The 22,073-nt window shown below is 42.6% G+C and overlaps 2 protein-coding genes across 6 annotated transcripts; one reads left to right on the top strand and one right to left on the bottom strand.

Annotated features, from left to right (window-relative positions):
* Window positions 1–641: 641 nt before the first annotated feature.
* Tomm20l (translocase of outer mitochondrial membrane 20 like) lies at window positions 642–9,691 on the top strand. The gene is made up of 5 exons (XM_035445472.1): window positions 642–777; window positions 907–950; window positions 4,438–4,519; window positions 8,488–8,630; window positions 9,523–9,691. Exons 1-5 carry the CDS (start codon window positions 642–644, stop codon window positions 9,574–9,576), a joined length of 459 nt encoding a protein of 152 aa, XP_035301363.1. The 3' UTR covers window positions 9,577–9,691.
* Timm9 (translocase of inner mitochondrial membrane 9) lies at window positions 9,642–21,638 on the bottom strand. Of its 5 annotated transcripts, none has more exons than XM_027418213.2 (5): window positions 21,471–21,638; window positions 17,551–17,651; window positions 12,817–12,881; window positions 12,059–12,154; window positions 9,642–10,164 (listed from the first exon to the last, which is right to left on the bottom strand). In XM_027418213.2, the coding sequence occupies exons 3-5, from the start codon at window positions 12,853–12,855 to the stop codon at window positions 10,030–10,032; spliced, it is 270 nt and encodes an 89-aa protein (XP_027274014.1). In that variant the 5' UTR covers window positions 12,856–12,881; window positions 17,551–17,651; window positions 21,471–21,638; the 3' UTR covers window positions 9,642–10,029. The 5 variants fall into 5 exon arrangements, with proteins under 5 accessions (XP_027274014.1, XP_027274013.1, XP_035301365.1 ...); XM_027418212.2 differs by having other exon boundaries at window positions 17,562–17,651; window positions 21,471–21,637; XM_035445474.1 differs by lacking the exon at window positions 21,471–21,638 and adding an exon at window positions 21,041–21,176.
* Window positions 21,639–22,073: the final 435 nt, after the last annotated feature.

Below are 22,073 nucleotides of genomic sequence, written 5' to 3'. Positions count from 1 at the left end.
AGACGGCTCAGTGGTTTAGAGCACTTGTTGCTCTTGTAGAGGGCCAGGGTTTGCTTTCAGTAACTCCAATTCTAGGGGATCAGACACCCTCTTCTGAACTCTGCAGGCCCCAGACATGCACGTGGCACACATACATTCTGGCAAAACATTCCATACATATAAGTAAAAACGAAAAACCCCAAAATTTAGGGTTTTTTTTTTTTTTTGTCTTTATCTGGTTTATGATATTTGAGACAAAAATCTGACTATACTTTTGCTGTGTTCGTTGAATAAAGCAAACATATAAAAAGAAAAGCACCAACAAAGTAACAATTTTGCTTGCTTCTTGTCTCCCAGACTAATTATTGCTTCAGAATTCTTTCCCTCTCCTAAATTTCGGTGGGTGGAGAACTTGGATTGCAAGAGAGCAGGCTGGCTAGCACTAAACTAGTCAGGGCTGGGCTGAGATAACCTGTGCTCACTTGGGACCAACTAAAGCACAAGGGAAACCCAGGCAGCCTAAGGAGGCAGGCATGCCCCGGCCTCGGGAGTGGGTCTTGTCTGGAGAAGGCTCGGAATTCCAAGTCCTGTTGCCCTGGGTTCGGGACCCCGGGTTTGCTCACGCATGGCAGGCCCGCGCCCAACGCTCGCTGGGCAGCCGGATGCCCGGCATCCGCTTAGGCGTCGGGCTCCTGGCGGCCTTAGCGACGGGTGGCGCTGTCGCCCTGCTCGGTTACTGCGTCTACCTGGACCGGAGGAGGCGCAGAGACCCGGCGTTAAGGCGCTGCCTGCGGGACAGTGAGTGCCAGCGCGGCCGGCCGGCGGGAGGGAGGGCAGCGGAACCCAGGACGGTCCCCAGGCCGGCGCCCCGGGCACCCCAACCCATGCCACCTGGCGCTCTCAGCCAGCTCGTGCCTGTGTTTGCAGAGAGAAGAGCTGAACAGCCCAAGGCCCAGGCGCGGGCCAGGCAGGTGAAGTGCAACAGACCCACCAAGGAGCCTTCTAGAAGCCCAAGGGGAGTCCCGCCACTGCGGGACACCTGCTTTAAAAAGTTTTAACCTTCTTTACAAAGGGGAAGCAAAGAAGGGGAAAGCTGGTCTGATGAGGACACAGTATGAAGGGTAGAGAGATAGTTCAGTAGTTAAGAGCACTGGCTGCAGGTTTGATTCCCAGCACCCACATGATGGCTCACAAACTTCTGGAACCCAGCCCAGCGGCTCCAACGCCCTCTTCTGGCCTCCGAGGGGCACTAGGCATGGTCACAGATATACATGCTGGCAAAATGCACATAACAAAATAAGGTGGTTTTTTGTTTGCTTTCTTTTTGTTTTGTTTTTATTTTTTTCAGTATTAACAGGGCTTGATGCACACGTGTGCAGGATCAGCACTTGGGAGGCTGAGACAGGAAGAAGGAGTTCGAGGTTAGCCTGGGCCAAACAAAACACTATCAAAAAAAGAAAGGTGTCTGTAAAGTAAAGGTGGTAGAACGGGCACATTTTACTTGGAAGAAAGAGAAACCTGGACTTTCCATGTATCCTCAAAGGATACACAGGTCCCGGGTGGGGGGCAACAAGGAGTATGATTGACTTGACTAGTTGAGTTTTTATGGTCTTTTGTTATGTTTTTAGTCAGGGTGAGGATGGCCCATGTGTGAAGGTCAGAAGACAACCTGAGGGGGTCCATTCTCTCCTACCATTGGGTCCCAGGTGGTCAGGTTTGCTTTTACTGCTGAGCCATTTTACTGTCCTGGATTATTTTATATATTTATTTCATCCTTTTATTTTAATGTGTACGGATGTTTTTCCTGCCATGGATGTCTATACAAAACGTGCATACCTGATGCCTGTGGGGGTCAGAAGAGGGCATCTGATCCCCTGGGACTGGAGTTACAGAAGGTTGTGAACAGCCTTGTTGATGTTAGGAATTGAACCTTGGTCCTATAGAAGAGCCAGTGCTCTTAGTCATGGAGCCATCTCTTCAGCCCCATCTCCCATTAATTTTAAAAGAGAACTTGGTCACCTTGGTTATTGGCCCAGCTTTAACAAACTCCCATGAGCTCAAAAGTGCAAGAATACCTTTCCATCATTCAGGTGATCAGCCTGTGCCTATTTAAGGTCCGATTAAGCTTGAGGCACTAAGGTAGGTCTGGCAGAGATAACAATAACGGGTGTAAGAATAACCCCAAAGCCAAGGCAGTGGACAAAGCATGTAACAAGATCCTAGAGAAAGACAGCACTTTCAGTATGGAATTAGTACAGTGGATATTCAGTTTGGCTAAGCTTATTGTCGGTAAAATAACCCTTTGGCTTCTGAATCTGCTGTAGTTTGAGGGTGGGGAATGACACCTTTGCTCTACTCGGCTTTAGTGTGGCAGGCTCCAGGGTGATATTGTGGGGCAGTCATCCGAAAGCATGTTTCCTCACGTTTGCCAGTTGATGCTGGGTGTTTGGTTAGTGGTACTGGTTTGGGTTCCCAGGGGTAAGCAGGCAGGTATAGAAACTCTATATGCATGGAACACAAAGAGAACAGCAGCAGTGTTGGGAGTACATGCAGAGACAGGAGGATGCCAGGCAAGGGCTCGTCTCATGGCCCCCAGGACTGCTCCATTTTAAGCAGAGAGGAGATAGACCAGCTCATGAGAGAGAGATAAAGGTCTGAAAACAGATGTTAAGATGGGGAATATTGTTGTGACTCTTTTTGGAAAATGCAATTTTCCTAGGTAAGGCTTTGGGACTGTCGCTGATCTGAATGAAGAATAATGTTGAATTTGTGGTATGGTATCAGGGAAGCCTTTAGGACTGAAGGTGCTGCACTTGCATAGGAATACAAAATATGGAATGTGCCAGGCCTGATCAATAGATCATTTTGGCAAAGGAAATCACTGTGAAGAACAGTGTCTGGTAAAGTTGAGCTAAGCAGGGACAGAATTAGAGAGGACTTGGGCAGAAACCCGGGGTGAGGGATCCAGATGTAGTAGAAAACCACTGAGGATTTCTGAGCAGGAACTTTTTTTTAATTTTTAAATTTTTATTTATTTATTTATAGTTTCTTGAGACAGAGTTTCTCTGTGTAGTTTTTGGAGCCTGTCCTGGAACAACCACCACCTCATCTTCCACAGTCAATATTATATTCTTATTTTTCTGTGTTTTGCCTCACACCCCATCCTCATTTCCATTCCTCCACACTCACTTTGGATTTCCTCATACTAACTTCCTGTCTTGCAAATTAAAGCTTCACTGCACCTTGGCACACTACCTTCTGTATGACTGCCTGTCTTCCTAAGTGGGACTAATGATACATGCAAACGTTCTATTCCACAGCTGGCCTTCAGTAACTGGTTGTTATTACTTTGGTTGTATTTATTCTGGTGTAATCTAAAGATAACCCAATTGGTTCCCTGAAATTTTGTATTGCTTGTGTGTCTATCAAAGGTTATTGGTCTTCTTCATATCTCAAAGTACTCTTTTCTGAGAAACTATCCCTGATTCTCCACCCAAAAGTCATGTTTCTTACCCTGAGCTCCAAAGGACATTAGACTAGGTGCAGAATGTGCTCCCAATCCTTTTCTAGACCATGGGGAGGGGCTGGGCTTAGGGGTCTCCATTTCGATGTTTCTAGAACTCTGTCCTTGCTAGTGCTCTCTAAACCGGTACCCAGTAAAACCTACGTCACTAATGCTTCCCATTTGAACTGACCTAAGGTGATCCCTTCTCAGGCCTGCCTGAAAGATCAGTCCTAGACATAGTAGCCTTCATGATGTCATCTGTGACCTTGGCTGTCTTCCTGAAACAGGCTGCAGCAAACCAGTGTTCTAGCCAGTCACCAACCACCATGCCACTTCAGCCCCAAACATGTGCTCTGCCCCTCTCTCTGAGAGTGTGTGTGAGTATAGAAGCCTTAGGTTCGCTTATTGATTAGGGATTACAAGCAAATGACAAAAATGACTCCACAGTCTAGAAAAATCACTACTGCTAAATTAACAGGCTCTGCCACTAACTAACCCAGACAAGATGATTCTTCAACTGACAAAGCTACCCACTGTGTCAATACCAAGGTCTGCTACCAAAGGCGGGGCTACAATAGACAAGGGTCACTGTGGGCATCTCAACCTAACTGATGCCATGCTTTTATCTTGTCACCTGAAACGGTTAGAGGAACATTTGTCATCCATTGGATCTGGAGATCAGATTTAAGAAGTGTTTTTTATGCACTTTATCTTTGAGACAGAACATCTTGTAGTCTTAGTCTGAAACATTCCAAACACGATGCTCTGTCCACTGCCTTTGCCTGCCAAGTGTTGAGAATGCGGGTATGTCTACCAGCCTGGCCCAAGAGGCACTTCTTTTTAAATGTGTGTACTTATTTGTTAAGAGGTACTTTAAAATAAAAAAGTATTTTGACAGTTAATATATAGCTTACATTCATTACTCATTGTTACATATTTTATAAATCCTTTAGTTATGGGATCCAGCAAAGAAGGAAAAACTACAAGAATTTTTTTTGCAAGAGGTGAAGATGGGAAAACTTTGTTTAACTAGAGGTAAGAATAAAAATAAAAAACATTCTTTTCTAAGGTTTCTTTCTTTTTTTTTTTTCCTCACTATGTAGCCCTGTCTGTTCTGGAACTTATTTTGTAGACAGGCTGGCCTCAAAACAGAGGTTCAATTGTCTCTGCTCCAGAGTGTTAGGATTAAGGGCATGTACCACCACCCCTGGGTATTTTGTAAATTTTAAAATCATTTTTCTTCAAAAACTGTATGATTAGCCAGGCATGGTGGCATATGCTTATAAATCCAGTACTTGGGAGGCAGAGGCAGGAGGATTGAGTTTGAGCCTAGTCTGGAGTATTACATGAGAGAAAGTAAAAAGGAAATACTGGTTAATAATATCAGGTTAATTAGCTAGGTGTAGTAATCAACTGACTTCAGTTAGAACAAGCTGTCTCAGCTGAGTGGTGGTGGTGCGTGCCTTTTAATCCTAGCACTTGGGAGGCAGAGGCAGGCAGATCTCTGTGAGTTTGAGACCAGCCTGGTCTACAAGAGCTAGTTCCAGGACAGCCTCCAAAGCCACAGAGAAACCCTGTCTCAACCCCCCACCCCCCAAAAAAACCAAAAAAATCTCAGTAAATGAAATTCCTAAATTATCAAATTTTAAGAATCAAAACTTCTAACCTGAGTATAGTAGAACATACCTGGAATCTCAGAACTCAAGAGGCAGAGCAGAAACACCTGTGAATTTGAGGTCAGCCTGGGCTACAGTGTCAAAAACAACAACAACAACAACAAAAAAAAAACAAACAAAAAAAAAACTAAAACCTAAAATGTATTTAAAAATTTTCCTGCCAGAAGTGGTGGCACATGCCTTTAATCCCTCCCTTGGGAGGCAGAGACAGGTGGATTTCTCTGAGTTCAAGGACAACCTGATCTACCTGGCTAGCCAGGCCTACATAGAGAGGTCTCAAAAAAATTTTTTTTTTGATTTGAATATTCTAAACACATTGAATGATTTAAAAATATTTTACAAATGGCCGAATGTACTGTTTAATTTAGTGTGGGGCCAGTAGAGGCCCTACATGTGTTCTAAACACATGATCAGATGTGTTTTAACTTTCACCTAATTCTAGAAGCACCGGAGCAGACCTCACAGCATTAATAAAATGATAGGTGATATGCACTCTGTACAAATATTGTATGTAGTAATGGTGTCTTGATGCTGGTGCTGGGCACTACCAGAGAAAAAAGAATCTGCCGTGACCTAGATAAGGGATAAATGATAGTGATGGAGAGTGCGTGCCATACTTGGTAAGTAAAATGTATTCACCTCAGCTGTTGCATATCACATCACCTGTTTGCTTTTTGTTTTGTTTGAGACTGGGTTTCTCTGTGTAACATGTTGCTCTGGCTGTGGCTGTCCTAGAACTCACTCTGTAGACCAGGCTGGCCTTGAACTCACAGAGATCCACCTGCCTCTGCCTCCCTACTGCTGTGATTAAAGGCGTGCGCCACTAGGCCCTCATTTTTTATTTCCCCAAATGATCTTGTGTATTAGTTTGTATGTAAGTGGATGGCCTTATCTAGGACTTCTAAAAACAAAGAGGAAGGGGCCAGAGAGATGGCTTAGTGGTTAAGAGCACTCACTGCTCTTGCAGAGGACCCAGGTTTAGCTCCCAGCACCGACATGGCGGCTCACAACCACCCAGGTTTCCTGAATGGGATCCAGTACCCTCTTCTGACCTTAGCGGGCACTGAATCAATGTGATACACATACATACATGCAGGCAAAACATTCACACATGTGAAATAAAATCTTTAAATCTTCCTAAACAAAAAGAGGAATCAAGATTCTACACAACTTCTAACAGTGTCCATGATTATTATTATTGGTTTTTCGAGACAGGGTTTCTCTGTGTAGCTTGGGAGCCTATCCTGACACTCAATCTGGAGACCAGGCTGGCCTCGAACTCACAGAGATCCTCCTGCCTCTGCCTCCCGAATGCTGGGATTAAAGGCATGTGCCACCAACGCCTGGCCAGTGTTGGTGATTATTATCCAGCTTGAAAACAGTAAATTTTTTTTGGGGGGGGGGCTAAAGCTCTTATAAGTATTTTACATTAATCTTGATACATTTAAATTTTAATATTTTATTCAATATTGAATTTTCCTTTCAGATAGTTTTTAATTAAAAATTATGTGCATTGGTGTTTTGCCGACATGTATGTGTGTGAGTGATGGATCCTCTGGAACTGGAGTTACAGACAGGTGTAAGCTGCCACGTGGGTGCTGGGTATTGAACCTGGGTCCTCAGGAAGAGAAGCCATTGCTCTTAACCACTAAGCCATTTCTCCAGTCCCTGCATTTTTTTTTTATTCATAATTTTATGTACTTTTCCTGAACAGTATTCCTCAAATTGTACAAACTAGGGTGCTCAGTTTGTAATTGTTGTCTGTGCATGTGCCAACAATGTAGCTCGGTGGTAGAACTTGAGTTCAAATTCTGATACTGCAGGGGGGTGAGATATTCACATAGAACCATCTGGATCCTTCCTGGACATGGATAAAAACCTTTCAATTTTAACTTTCACCGAGGATATGAGGAAAAAGTGTGAATAGTAATTTTAAGTCAAAAGGGAAAAATGTCAGGCTGTTTCTGTTGATAGCTGACTGCACACATGAGTTTACACTATATGGCCTAGGCATGCAGCAGGCAATACTAAGTAGACTTAAGTGTTCACGCGACAATGAAATCTAACAATGCTGCAGAACTGATGGATTTCTTTTAGAACATAGCCCTGGTGCTAACACAAAACTACATATTTTACTACATTTTATTCCAAGCTTATACTTGGGTAAGATACAAATTTGGGAATGATTGGAACAAAATGCAAATGTGTATTTTTCTTCTCAAAAGTGGCTTGTAAGCCTTTTTCATAGGAATGTGTAATTCATGCTATACTGTCTTGTTTGGTGTTTTGATAAAAGTTTGATAACAGCCTGACATAGTGAGTCAGGCCAGCCAGAGCTCCCAATAGGGCTGGAGAGAATGGGTCAGTGGTTAGGAGCACCAGGTGCTCTTCAGGGAATTCAGGTTCCATCCCCAGCACCCACATGGTGGCTCCCAACCATCTAACTCCATCCAGTCCCAGGGAAATGCAATGTCCTCTTTTGGCTTCTGTTGACACCATGCATGCCTGCACACATATACTACAGACACACATGCAGACAAAACACCCATACATATCAAATATAGTTTAAAAAATAAACCATACCCAATGTTTTCTCTCTCACACTTTAACAAACATGGATGATTCACCTCCTACTAATAAAGACTACAGATTAAAAAACCTTGCATGGCTACCCTCCATGCTCCAATACATAACATTCCCAATGCAAGTGTGCACACCTAAAAATTGAGTAAACTTGTGTAATCCCTCATAAAATTACTCACCGTGAAGCTTAACATGAAGCCTAGTATTCTCCCTCATACTTGTGCTCTTTATTTATCATAGTCATTAGGTATTTTTAGGATTTTAGAGACAGGGTTTCTCTGTGTAACAGTCCTGGCTGTCCTGGAACTTCTGCAGACCAGGCCAGCCTTGAACTCAGAGATTCACCTAAGGTGTGGAGATGGCTGGGCAGTTAGAACTCCTACTGTTCTCCCATTAAAGCCACAACACTTGTTAGCCTAGAAGAGGCCCCTGTTCTATTCCTAACATTCGCACCAGGTACCTCACAACCACCTGTAACCCCAGTTCCACAAAGTTGGTGGTGATAGTTTTAATCCCAACACTCAGGAGGCAGAGGCAGGATCTCTGTGAGTTTGAGGCCAGCCAGGGCTACATAGAGACCCTCCCTCAAAACAAACAAAACTCCAGTTCCAGGGAATCAAGACTTCTTTTCTGGCCACCACAGGCACTGTGCTCACTCACACCTCCCACCCCCCAACACACAGTTATTAAAAACAATAACACTATCATTTTTTTTCTTGCTTAACATGTACCAATCTGTTTCAGGAGAGCATGGAATGGGGATGGAACATCTCACCAATGCTCTTTTAGTGTGTGGGCAGCCGAAGGAGCTTCTGACATTTTTCAAACACTCCCTCCCTCCTGAGGTATTTCAGATGCTATTGTGCAAAATTCCCCTTATCTGCCAGGTGAGCACGTATTTAATTACCTTGTGAAACATATAAGCATGGGGACTTGATTACAGAGAAATAATGACTATGGATGTGGATTCCCCAAGGTTCTCAAGCAGTATTTATTTCTGGTCCTCTTCTTTGATTAAGGTAAGACTAGCTTAGTTTCTGTGTTCTACTACAGTGAACTGTGTGCTTTATTATGCTTTAACATTTCAATTTTAAAGCACAATGGTACTCCTCAGTCATGTGACAAAACACAGAAACAGTTTTGTGAATTTAAACATACAGGCTAACAGTGCTCTGTAATGTGACTTTATCTTGGTAGCAAATAAAGTCCATTTAGAAGCTCTTCCTTTTGCCATTTCAGTTAAAAAACAAAGTACTTACACTTATCAGCTAGAATTTTCTGCAAATGCTTGAATTTGTTTCAGAATTTATTAACCATAAGATGCAAATTTAACTCTGGTTCCTTTTACTCAAGGTCACCTTAGCTGTATGTTGTTATTTACACTCAAAGCATTTGTTGGGCTGTGTGTGTGTGTATGTATGGATGTGCACGCACACAGGTACCATGGCATACGTGTGGAGGGCAGGAGGCAATTGCGTAACTCAGTTCTTTTCACCACTTGGTTGCTGCTGATGGAACTCAGGTTGTCAGGCTTGGAATCAAGTGTTTTTAGCTGCTGAGCCCTCAGTAGCAAGAACTCCCAGTTCTTAAAGAAACTGTAATACTGTACCAGAATTACAGTCATAAACATTCTGAGCTAGTCTCAAAAGGGATATCTCCTAAAGGTTTATTAAAATGCAGCTAAGAATGTGTAATATCTAACGTGACAAGAGAAACAAGGAAAAAATACTTGAAATGCCTTGAAATGATCAGTAAGTAACTGTTTTGTGTATTTACCAGCAACTTGAGGCAGACATGTATGAACAGAAGTCCTTGAAGGATGATCCTGACTGAAACATCTCAGCGTATCCCAACCTAGACAGAATATCATGTTCTGTACAGTAAAAAAAACTGCTCAGTCATATTTTCATTTATTTTGCTTTTAGTAATAAAGTTTTTCTATCTCTTACATGATTGGAACACATGTTTTGCCTTTAAAATTAACAGTCACAAAGAAAAGAACAGTGGTTTATTTTTGTAATGAAGGTGACCACCCAGGTGAAACTTAAGTCCTCAACAATGTTGCATCTTACCATTTTCACTCAACAGCAAGGCCTTCTGTTTGGATTCTTTCTGGTGAAGAGTGATTTTTGTTTCTCCAGTGGTTTCCATTGGTCAGGCAGTTACAACAGATGGTTTACCACCACCACTTCGGCTGTGCTTCAGGGGTTCTCCCAGGTGAACCCTCACTTCCAGTGCAACAGCTGCTGGCAATCTCTCAGTGCAAGTCTGTGCCTGGGGACTTCTCTACCGGGGCTGGCCCAGGAGTCCTGCTTTGGCTGCCAGGGCTTCATTCTGCTGAATATGATATTCCTGAAATCTCATGGATATTCTCTGTGTCATTTTTAAATATTTCTGTAAGCAATGTTCTGAACAGGTAACCTAGAAATACAAGGGGAAAGTCCAAAAGGCAACACAGAAATAAACATTCTTGTACTCTGAAGAGTCACCACTGGAACTCAGCTTTTCTTAAGGTAGGTCTGCAAAACAGATGCTATCCTTGACTCGCAATAATCATAGCTTTAAACTCTTTATGCTTTCATTCACTGGCTACAATCACAGTTGATGAAATCCTTACTAGTATATAGGCATCAGAAGCAATGGTGTGCTCTGCCTCATGAAAGGTCTGGGCCAAATTTCCTATTAACTCAAGGCCCACAACCCTACCTTCTGAATTAGACTGATAAATGTATAGCCAGTAGAAGGTTTCTTCCTTTTTAATGAAAAACTTTTTCTTTTTTTTGCATATTCTTAATTCACACCCTTTACTTTTCTCTTGAAGCAAGGTCTTGTTATGCAGCCAGGACCGGCCTGGAATTCCAGAATCTTCTGCCTTAGCCTCCCAAATGCTAGAGTTCCAAGTATGCTTGCTTCACCCACCTTCAAACCTTTTCTTTTTAATATCAACCAAGATGACCCAAGCTCAGAAAGAATGTTCCAGGTTCTCCCTTACATGTAGATCCTAGACTATAACATTATACATGCACATGTAAATGGGCATAAATGCAGGTAAAATACAAAACCTCACAAAGGAGACCAGGAGAAGGTAACCTTTGGTGATAAGGAAGGATTGTGGGCAAAAAGACACATCTCAGTCACGAAAGAGGACAACAAAGATATTTTTTTCTAGTTTTAATCTGTCATAATTTCTACTTTTTTGTGGTGGATCTGAGTTCAAGTTTCTGGATATTCAAACAACGAAGAGTCACTTTTGCATTGGGAAAGAATCTGGCATGTGTTACTCCTCCGAGGAAGGGACTGAAAGCTGGGTTTGATTCTCAGTTCCATTGACCATCTGTGCATTGGGAACGTAATATGACTGGTCACTGAGTATATCTGTCCCATTGTGAAAAAGGGACTCTAAAAAATTCTGTTATAGGAAGGGATTTACAACCTCAACTTTTCTCTGCTTAAAATTATATCAAAACATTACACTTAGTGTTATTTAATATGTAAATTGTATTGCTATAGATAAAGTATGGCTTTTAAAAACAAGAGTATCACATGATTAAGGTCCATTATCTACAAGTATGAAACTGGCAAGGAATAGCTAAAACATATTCCTTTAAAAAATGAAGATCATACTTGGTATCTCTCCTAAACTTTGTAAGTTAAATGACCTAACAAATTAGACTTTGGCATGACTATTTATTGACTTCTCAAGAAGAAGAAGTTTCTCATTCTCAGCAGATATATAAACATCTTTATAAAGACACTCAAAAGTTGAGATGTCAATTAGGATTGGTGTCCCCTCCTCACCCCGACAAGAGTTTCTCTGTGTAGCCCTGACTGTTCTGGAACTCCATCTGTAGACCAGGCTAGCCTTGAACCAGAGATCTGTCTGCCACTGCCTCCCAAATGCTTGGATTAAAGGTGTGTGCTACGACCTGGCTCTAGGATTGGGTCTTAAATCTATTGTGCGTTACATGCCACCACATTCATGCTTCACAATCTCAATTCTGAGAGTCAGATCAGAGCCCTGCCAAGCTTCTTTGGCACTGTCATCTTGACTAGCATGCAAATACTGGACATTTGCTGTGGGACTGCACCTCAGCCATTCCATACCTGATCTATAAAGCGTCTGCCTTGATGCAGTGTGACTGTCAAGTTCACCCTGGCATCATTAATCTTGGTGTCACCGGTTCATGACTGATTTGGTTCCTCTAAGCAATGGCATGCAAATGGCAGCCCAGCCAATAGCAACAAATGAAATGCTTATATGGAATCTGTGGTTTATGACAACCTTGGGGAAGTTTCAGTGAGCGACTTTTCATACCTCTTCAGGTTTCACCTCTCTTGTTGTGAAGTCTTTAACACAGTCCAAAAAGCAGCTTTCTGTAAGTCTATTGTAAGTTCCCAGGAACTCCTTAAACTACAAAGAAGAAGTGTTTTAATACTCAGGCTTTACAGCCAAGATGCTTTGAAACTTAATGACATCCAGAAAAACTATCATGTCTCACCCTTTACTTTCCCTCCTTCCTTCATTTGGATTCTTGGCTAATTCTTAAATAGCTTTAATGTACAACATATGAATTTACTTTCTAGTTGTACTTTTCTGCTCACCTGTTGGTCCAATACATAGTTTTACAGCCAGCTATAGTGGAGTAATGGCTGATACCCTGGTTACTTAAGGGGCTGAGGTTGAGGACCATTTAAGTCTAAAGGCTCAGAGCCCAACTCAGCAACATAAGATGCTTTTTTGGCCTCAAAAGCAGAACAGGAAATGCTTTATGTCATCTTAACATACATTTTAATGTTTTAAAATGTGGTTTGGGGGCATATAGGCTACATTCATATATTCTGTTTTGAATTCACAATAATTCCACTTACAATCATGTAGCTTAGGCTGGTCCACCCCTACTGCTCTTTGAGATAGTGTCTCTACCTTGCCCTGCTGTCCTAGAACTCACTATGTAGACCAGGCTGGCCTTGAACTTAGAGAGATCAGCTCGACTTTGCCTTCTGAGTGCTAGGGTTAAAGGTATACACCACCACACCTAGCCAAGATCCTTTCCCTTAATTATAGTATCTTACCTGTTTTATCTGGTCAGATTCTGGTATCTGTGCAGCCATATTCTTTCAGTATATTTATTAATCACCTAATTTCATAGTAAAAAAAAAAAAAACTTGTCAATTTATAAATGTATTTTTAAGCTACCCAAAGAATTAGTTATATTTTATAAATTTCTTGCTGTATATAATCATAAACCATAATCTCAGATTTTAATGAAATATTAAAAAAATTTATTTCACATGCATTAGTGTTTTTGCCTGCATGTATTTCTGTATGAGGGTGTCAGATGCTCTGGAACGGGAGTTACAGACAGTTGTGAGCTGCCATGTAGGGGCTGGGGATTGAACCTGGGTCCTCTGGAAGAACAGCCAGTGCTCTTAACTGCTGAGCCATCTCCCTGGCCCCAACATGTTGTTTTTTAATGCTAGCTATGGAACTCACAGGCCCTGTCTAGCCACACCTCCAATATGTAAGACAGTGTCTTACTGTCTTGCAAAGCTACTTACTAAAGTTCCTTTCACAGTAGGGATTTAGGGGTATTCTTCCTAAATTTTCGTAACTATCTTACTGGTTTTCAATTTAACTCTAATCTGTGCTACTAATCTATATATTACAAAGGTTCGATAAATTGTTGACAACTGATTTTAGCAAATCTTATTTAGGATTAAATCAACACTGGCTCATGAAAGATACTCATAGTTCTCAAACAAAGTTTCAGGATCTATCTCCATCCATCCATCCTGGTTTTTCGAGATAGGGTTTCTTTGTATAGTTTTGGAGCTTATCCTGGCACTGGCTCTGGAGACCAGGCTGGCCTCGAACTCACAGAGATCCACCTGCCTCTGCCTCCAGAGTGCTGAGATTAAAGTCGTGCGCCACCAATGCCTGGCATGTTATATATATTCTTACATGGAGTTGAAACTAAATAGGGTAGTTATAGAGCTGTGAGTTATCATGTGGGTGCTGGGAACTGAACTTGGGTTCTCTCAAAGAGCAGCAAGTACTCTTAACCCCTGAAGTGGCTGCTTAGCTCAGCAGACGCATTTTGGCTGAATCACTTAACACACGATAATTCCACTCATGACCATGAATATACCCCCCCCCCCTTTCCTAAGATGTTAGTTGTAACTACTAACATTTTTGCAAAGTCATACATAAGGGAACGCATTAGATCTTCCGCACTTGCTATTCTGTTCTCATTCTACATGTTACAGCCCAGTTTTCTCTGAAGTAATGATTAATGAAAAACATAACTGTGTTTACTGCAGAGGTTGCCTTTAATAGTGCCAGCTAGAACAGGACTGCAACTTGACGGGTGTTAAGTGCCACTGACAGTCAAAGCAGCGGACCTCTACAAACACCACCCACCATTCTGCAGATGTGCTTTTTCTTTACCCACTCTCTACACACAGCTGGGAAGTTGGGCATCACATATAAAGGAAATCTAAGAAAACAAGCAAGACTGGCTAGGGGCCTTGGGATCTAAGAAACACAGGGACGATTTCTTTGTGTGCTTTTTGTTTTATAGACTCCAAACTGGAGAGGCTGGCAACCTCCAAATGGGATTAGCAAAAACCAAGACTCTCCCCAAAGCCTAGTCTAACCAAAACACCAGCAAATGATCAGCAAAATTCAGGACAGACACAGACACAGACACAGACTACAAGCAAACATCATAATTAAAAATGAAAACAAAACAAAAATTCCAATGGCCAAACAGGAAGCCTAGACTTAATCCTCCAGAGGCTTCAATGAGCTACTCTGACACTGGTACTAGAGTGGTGTCAAGAGAAGGCTGAGAAGAGAACAGGATTTTATTCCCATCGGCAGGGACAAGTGGAAAACCTTAGGAGAGACTGCCAGGACCAAGGTACCTCTGTCCTCCTCTGGGGTACTATCACAAAGCCTGGTGGAGATTCAGGGTTGGCATTCCTGCCCTTCTCCCCATCATAACCAGACCCTCCTGTGGTATTAGGAGAGGCCACACAGGGAGTGGTAATGAGGCATATTAGACCCTTAGCCAGGGAGATACATAATGACTGACGGGTCCCCTGATTTCTGGCCAAAGACAGAAACCTACAAATTCAAGCAGAAAAATGAACCTTGTACAGCAGACTAAATGAACTCTACATTAATATAAACTATATTCCTCCATCCCCCTCCAAAGATATTATTTTTTTGTTTTTCCTTGAGATAATTGTTTTCCTTCAAGACAAGGTCTGTGCAGCTTGGGCTTGCCTTAAATCCTCCTGCTGTGGATTCCCGAGTGCTGGGAATTATACAAAAAACTTGATAAAAATTCAACCCACATTCTCACTGGAAGACAATACTTGCTAGTAAGCTCTAAGTAAGCAGCCGAGTGTTATGAGTAATCCCAGTATTTGTGAGGTGGATCAGAGGCAGGAGGATCAGCTTTGTAAGATGTTCAAGGCCAGGGCTGGGCTTCTTGAGACCTTGTTGCAAAAGGCTGTAGACAAAGATGTCTGCTATGAGGCACAAGGAGAACATTGCTAAGTGCAGTGGAGCAAGAAAGGGAAACACAAGACATAAAGCAGGGACATAACCCACCCCGATGTGAGAAGTCACGAACTCCCAAACAATCTACAAAGAACTCTGAGAACCAATATGGGAGCCCAGCAAGGTCTTAGTGACACACAAAAACCAAACTGCACTTTTACATACTAGCAATACTCCTGTGGTATTAGGAGAGGCCACACAGGGAGTGGTAATGAGGCATATTAGCCCCTTAGCCAGGGAGATAACACAATGACTGACGGGTCCCCTGATTTCTGGCCAAAGACAGAAACCTACAAATTCAAGCAGATGAATGAAGCACATACACAATGTTAGTAAAGGTAATACTAATTACCGTGATTCCCTTCCAGAAAGATTCAGAGGTCAACCTATCAAAACATGCATAACATTTAGATCTTGAAAACTACAGAAAAACATCAAGCCGCCTCTAAATGGAGAGGTAGTAGTTGGACAACAAAAAAAATGAACTCAATATCATTTTTGTGGGCCTTTTGTTTCTTTTTGCTTGGTTTTGGCATTGTTTTGTTTTATTCATGTTTTGCCCGTTTTGACTTTTGGTTTTATGGTGTTTTTTTTTCCTTCTCCTTTTTTGAAGGAGAGAAGGAAGATAAAATTGGATGGATGGGTTAAGGAGGAGATGAGGATCTGGGAGTAGTTTCAGGAGGGGGAAATGATCAAAGTACATTATATGAAAACAAAGTTTTTTAATAAAAAACAAAAAAGAAGCATTTTATGTTCATAGACTAAAAGACTCAATTATAATAAGAATGTCAATTTCCCCAAAACTAATATACAGACTTAATGCAAGTCTTATTAAGACCTCAGCAAGAGGTTAAGATGATTCTAACTAAAAGGACTACAGTAGCTAAATGAAGACTAAATTGGAAGGAATCAATTTACCTGGTTTAAAAACTTTCACATAGTAATAGTCAATGGAAAGAAAAAAGTCAATTCTAAAAAATTACATAGTGTATGACTTTATGAAAGATTCTTTTCTTTCTTTTTTTGGAGACAGGGTCTCACTATGTAGTGTTGATTGGATGGGAACTCACTATGTAGAGCAGGCTGGCCTCAAACTTAGAGATCCCCCTATTTTCGACTGAGTACTGGGATTAAAGGCATGCACCACCATGCCTGGTTGCAACAGTCTTGAAATGACAATTACATGATGTAGAACTTAGTAGTAGTTTTGATAGGCTATAGAAGGAAGGGGGTAAAAGAGGAGTGGGTGTTGCTTTATGGGAGACCTATGAAATAGAAATGCATTGTATCTTGACTGTACTGGCACTTGTATCCTAAGCAAGACACTTCTTATATGATAACTAATAATCCCCAAATCCGGTTCTTTTCCGTATGTTTAACCTGTGTTTCTTCAGGTTATAATTCTTGACTTTTTCAGCAACAGGTGAGTGGCATGATACAGGATTAGTATACTGGGATGCCCCAATGATGACACTACTGGTGACAATAGGTCTCCTGTAGTCCAGGTTCTCCTCTAACTTGTTTTGTACCCAAGGAGGACTTTGAACTCCTGATCCTATCCATACTTCCCAAGTCTAGGATTATAGGTGTGTCCCACCATGCCCAACTAAGAGATGTTGTTAATATGTCTTTAACAATCTCCTCCTCTTTGAGTGTGCTTGTGTCTGTGTGTGGATATATGCATGCGAATGCAGGTGCGGTGCCTCCAGAGGTGAGAAGGTGTGAGATCCCCTGGAGCTGGAGTTACAGGCACTTGTGACTTGCCTGACGTGGGTACTTAGAACCGAACTCCAGTCCTCTGAAGTGCACTAAGTGCTCTTAATTGTTGAGCCATCTCTCTAGCCATGGCTTTTTTGTTATGTTTTATTTTTTTTCAAGACAGAGCTTCTCTGTGTAGCTTTGGAGGCTATCCTGGAACTCACTTTGTAGACCAGGCTGTTCGTGAACTCAGATCTGCCTGCCTCTGCCTGAGTGCTGGGATCAAAGCCATGTGCCACCACTGCCTAGCTTCTCCAGCCCTGTTTGTTCTTTATTTGATCTCGATTTCCAGAGATCACTTCAAATGGCTTGTTATTGTAGAGGCAAATACTAAGACAGGGTTACTTTCCGTAATCTGGAGAGTGTGTATAGCTTTCACTTACATCTGAGAATGACTTTAGCAACAATGTTAGTTTTATGGCTAACAACATCTCATAGAAGTAGAGCACTTAAGAGTAAAGGTAGAATTTATGGCCCACCAATTGCAAACCTTTTCTGATGCATGAGTTTCCTTTCTGCTCTGGAAAAGCAACTGTCCCGCCTTTTGCTTGAATGTCTTCAGTGAGGCTGGATTTCTTCCCTGAAAATTGAATGCATTTATTACATGACTGCAGAAGGCTCTTCTTTTTAAGGAAACCTGAATTTCTGTTGGCAATTTTGTTTAGTTTTGTTTTTGAGACAAAGTCTCTCAATGTAGACCAGGCTAGCCTTGTATTCAGAGACCTGCCTGTTTGTTTCCCTAGTGCAGCAAACACCTTTGCCTGCTTAGCTGCTACATCGCTTAAAAAATACTTTTAAGCTTGCCTTCATTTATCTTCCTGTGTACACAAACAGGAGGACAACTGTGAGTGTTGGATCTCCCCTTCCACCACGTGAATGCTGGAATCAAAGGTGTGCACCACACACTCTACAGCTAGTTCATTTTAAAGCCTCATTTTTATTATCAGACTGAATGACAGGATTAATCAGGTTTTCCCTTGTGGGCATAGTCAAAGCAGAGCACTCTGAATGCTAGCAAGTGTTCCATCACTGAGTTACATCTGCAGGCCCTTTAGTTTAGTCTGAAGTTTACAGTTCCATTAGCATATTTTAAAAAAGAAACAACGTCATGCTAACCTTAAACTTTTCTACTAATTCTTGTAACTCTAATATAACAGTTCAAACACTATAAACTTACTGTCAGATTAACTAGAAGTGGGACCACCTGAGGCATTCTGACTGTAAAACCCAGGCTGTCCCCCATTACTGTCTAACACCTGTATGACACATCCAATAAACCACAATACTGTCCAAATAGCCCAGTGTTATAAGCTCTTTTAACTCTGACTACATCTTCACATATATTAAGTATGGTTATATTTAATTGTGTTATGCTTTTTGAGACACGGTCTCACTTGTCCTAGAATGTTCTATGTAACCCAGGCTGAACTTGAACTTGGGATAGTCATAGCACTGAGAGTACAGGTATGTACCACCACACCCAGCTTGTTATTTCTTCTTTAATATACCTTGTTTTTCCTAACCTAATTTCCTTCTCAGAAAGGAAATTCATTTTTTGGAGATCAAGAGAGTGACCAAGCACCCTGAAATTTATTTCATCTTGCAATTTTCAGAAGCTTAATACTGAAAAGTAGTTAACAAGCCATGCACTAAAGTACATGCCTTTAGTCCTTGGGACTAAAGCACTTGGGCCTTTAGCTCTCTGGAGGCAGAGGTAGGTCGTTCTCTGAGTTCAAGGTCAGCCTACAGAGTGAGTAGTAGGACACTACACAGAGAAATCCTGTCTTGAAAAACAAACAAAAAAGAAAATTAACAAGGGCACAATAGGGATATGGTTATTCTATTTCTTTGTAAATCATACACATACACATATTTGTACCAACTCTGGAACTAAATCTTAATATGACTTAAATTTCTTCTGCTATCCTTGGTTACTACAACTGCTCCTCATCCCCGAAGAACAGGTAATGTGCTTCACAACCCTTGGGGTTCAGTCAATGCCATGAATGAACAAAACCAAGGGACATTTGAGGGAACAAAATATACCTATGGTCTTCACGCACCTCTATAAGTTACTTATGAAAGAAACTTGTCCCGTTTCATTGGTAAGACAGACTGTCACCACCATAATTAAATGGATCAACCTACCAGCACACAAAGCAGGCAAAATTTCTTGCTGGGATGCCCTAAGGCACACAGCATTACTTTAGTGGCAGTCTGGCCTAAAAATACAAGCTCTTACTCTGATCATGAGGGAGTGATGAGGGGAATCCACGTTGCACAATAACTGAAGACAACTGGACTAGCCTTCAAAAATGCAGAGGGGCTAGGGATGCTCAGTGGTTAAGACTACCTGTTCCTTTTCAGTAGCCACAGAGCTCGAAACTGGCAGTACCAGTTCCAACAGATTCTACACTCTCCTCTGGCCTCCTCAGGCACCAGGCAAGCACTTTAGTCCACATACACACATACATACAAACACAAAGAAATCTGAATTTCAAAATGCTGTGAAGAGTGAATAGCTAGCTGATGTAGGTTAGAGTCACTGCCATTAAGCATAATGTGTGACCCTTGACTGTCTTCTCAATCAGGAAAGATTGTCTTTTTGGGGAAGCAGTCAGTCCCTGAAATGAAAGTTGATACACAATTCCCTTCAGGGATGAGGTCAATTAGGAAAATGGGCCCTGCCAGGCATGGTGGCTCACATCTTTAATCCCAGCACCTGGGAGAGGGATTGGCTCTTTGTGTTCCAGTCAGGGCTACACAGTGAGATGGAGAGAGGCAGGGAGACGGGTGGGGTAGGGTGACTATCACTTCCAGCTGTGGGATCTGGCCTTTGAGGGCTTAAGGCGGCAGGCCCCTATTCTAACAGTAACAGCACTTTTTAGATAATTAGGACAATCTAAATGTCATCTTTATGTGTGATAATCTTCTGAGACTGTGTAATGTCCTTAAGGAGGCACAGGCTGAAACCAATAGGGCTAAAGTTCACTATGTCTGAAACCGATTTCCAAATGCTTCAGTGAAACCAAATCTATCTATCTATAAATGTATACAGGGAGGGGGTAAGAGAGGAGGAGGGGGGGAGGAAAAGGGGTAAGAGGGGAGGGGAAGTAGTGAGAAGGGATTTCAAGCATCTAAATTATTTTATTATTTTCCATAGATCCTTTAGATTATTTGCAGGAGGTTTAGTTAGATAAATTGTGGGATTAATAGGCAATTTTTTGTTTATTTTGCTCCGCCCCCCCTTTTTTTTGGAGACAGAGTTTCTCTGTGTAGCCTTGGCTATCCTGGAACTCAGATCAGCCTTCCTCTGCCTCCCCAGTGCAGGGATCAAAGGTTGCCATTCCACCCAGCGATAATAGCAGACAACTCTTAACCTTAACTCAGGGTTAAAAGGAACTTAAAGCACTTGAAAAAGAATCCATATTGTTTTCCGATCCAAAGCCTGGCCTCAAGACAGGAACCCTGAACATTGTAGGATGAGAAAAAGACTTCTGGGGTTTAGCCCCAGGTTTGACATTTCATTTCAAATTATTTATTCAAGTCACTTTACTGATTGCTGTTACTGAGCGTTTTGAAATTAGAGGGGAAAGGTCCTTTTTTTTCATATCTAAGTTTCACATGAAAATTATGGAAGTTAATTAATCTCTAAGGTCTCTTGCAGATCCGACACTGTCATTCTGTCTTTTAACACACTTATACAATTGTGAACTAACATATTAAACTTAAGGGATGAGATCTGACAACATTGTTAATCCAAGGTCTAATACATGAACATATTAAACTTAAGGGACGACGAGACTGAAAATGTAACATAAAAAAAGATCAATCCCAAGACTCATTAAGTAGCATCAACAATATAATAACAGCTTCTCCAAAGGTGAGGCTTTTTTTTTTTTTTTTTTTAACTCTAGGCTCGTAGGAACGGACCCAGCTGAAATACAAGTGACAAAACCGGTTACTTACGTTCACATCTTACACTGTCTTGACTTTTGCTTAATCTAACTTAAAAGCCTCTTGCAAGGCGCAATTTTTCGGGAAAGCTCTACCCAGAGCGTCCTCCCAAGTGAGGCGAGCAAAGGGTGCGAGCCGAGAAGGGCAGAGATTCTCAGGAAAGGGGCTCCTGTCGGACAGCTCAAGGTCACCGAGGCGAGCGAGCCCCGAGCCCGCTGGTGCCGGCAGACGGTGTGCGGGGGGCCTCGGGTCCCCACCCTCGGGGTGACAAGGCCCCCGGGGCGGTGCGGCCTCCCCACGCCGCCGGTTGCGCAGCCCCACGCCCCGCGTGCACGCGGCGGCCGCCTCCCGCAAGAGCCCGCCGCCTCCCCCGAGCGAGCGAAGCCCGCCGCCCCGCCGCGCGCGAACCCGGGGTGCTCAGGGCAGGGGAAGGCGACCATACTTAGCCACGGGCTCTCGCATCCGACACCGGGAGCGGGCTGAGGCGCTGCGGAGACGGCAGAGTCCGAGAGCCGAGGGTCTGTGTAAAGAGGACGCCGCGCCGTGCCGCGCCGTGCCGCGCCGCGCCACGGGAGAGCGGAGAACACGTGGGGGCAGTGATGTCAAAGAGAGCGTAGACCCTCAGGCGCAGATTCGTTACACCTGGGAAACCGCAGGCGGGAGAGCCAGTACCCCCCCAAGTGAATTCTAAAATCGCCCAAGAATTAACTTTCGTGGATACCCGTGAGACAGCGCTCCGTACTGCTCGCTGCCTTTTCCACGGCCCCCGAATCTGTCGAGGTGTCTAGGAAGCCGAATATACTTAACCCTTGGTCTCCAACGGTCTACAGTTACGACAGTGTAAATAACCCTTGGTAAGCGAAAAGGTGGTGTTTATGGGCTAGTCGAGAGCTCTTCAGCACTCGAGGAAGACCGAGTATCGTGTTATCCAAAAATTAAACGCGATATGCTGCCTTTAAAATAAAGTATATATATATAAAGTTACATCTCATTGAAGTCTTTTACGTCTCGGGGTTTGTTTCCACCCGGGCACGACCGGAAGAGC

Source organism: Cricetulus griseus, chromosome 5 (assembly GCF_003668045.3).
Source record: "Cricetulus griseus strain 17A/GY chromosome 5, alternate assembly CriGri-PICRH-1.0, whole genome shotgun sequence".
NCBI classification, from domain to species: domain Eukaryota; kingdom Metazoa; phylum Chordata; class Mammalia; order Rodentia; family Cricetidae; genus Cricetulus; species Cricetulus griseus.
Note: the sequence above shows the minus strand (reverse complement) of the source record. Positions and strands in the feature narration are given on the sequence as shown.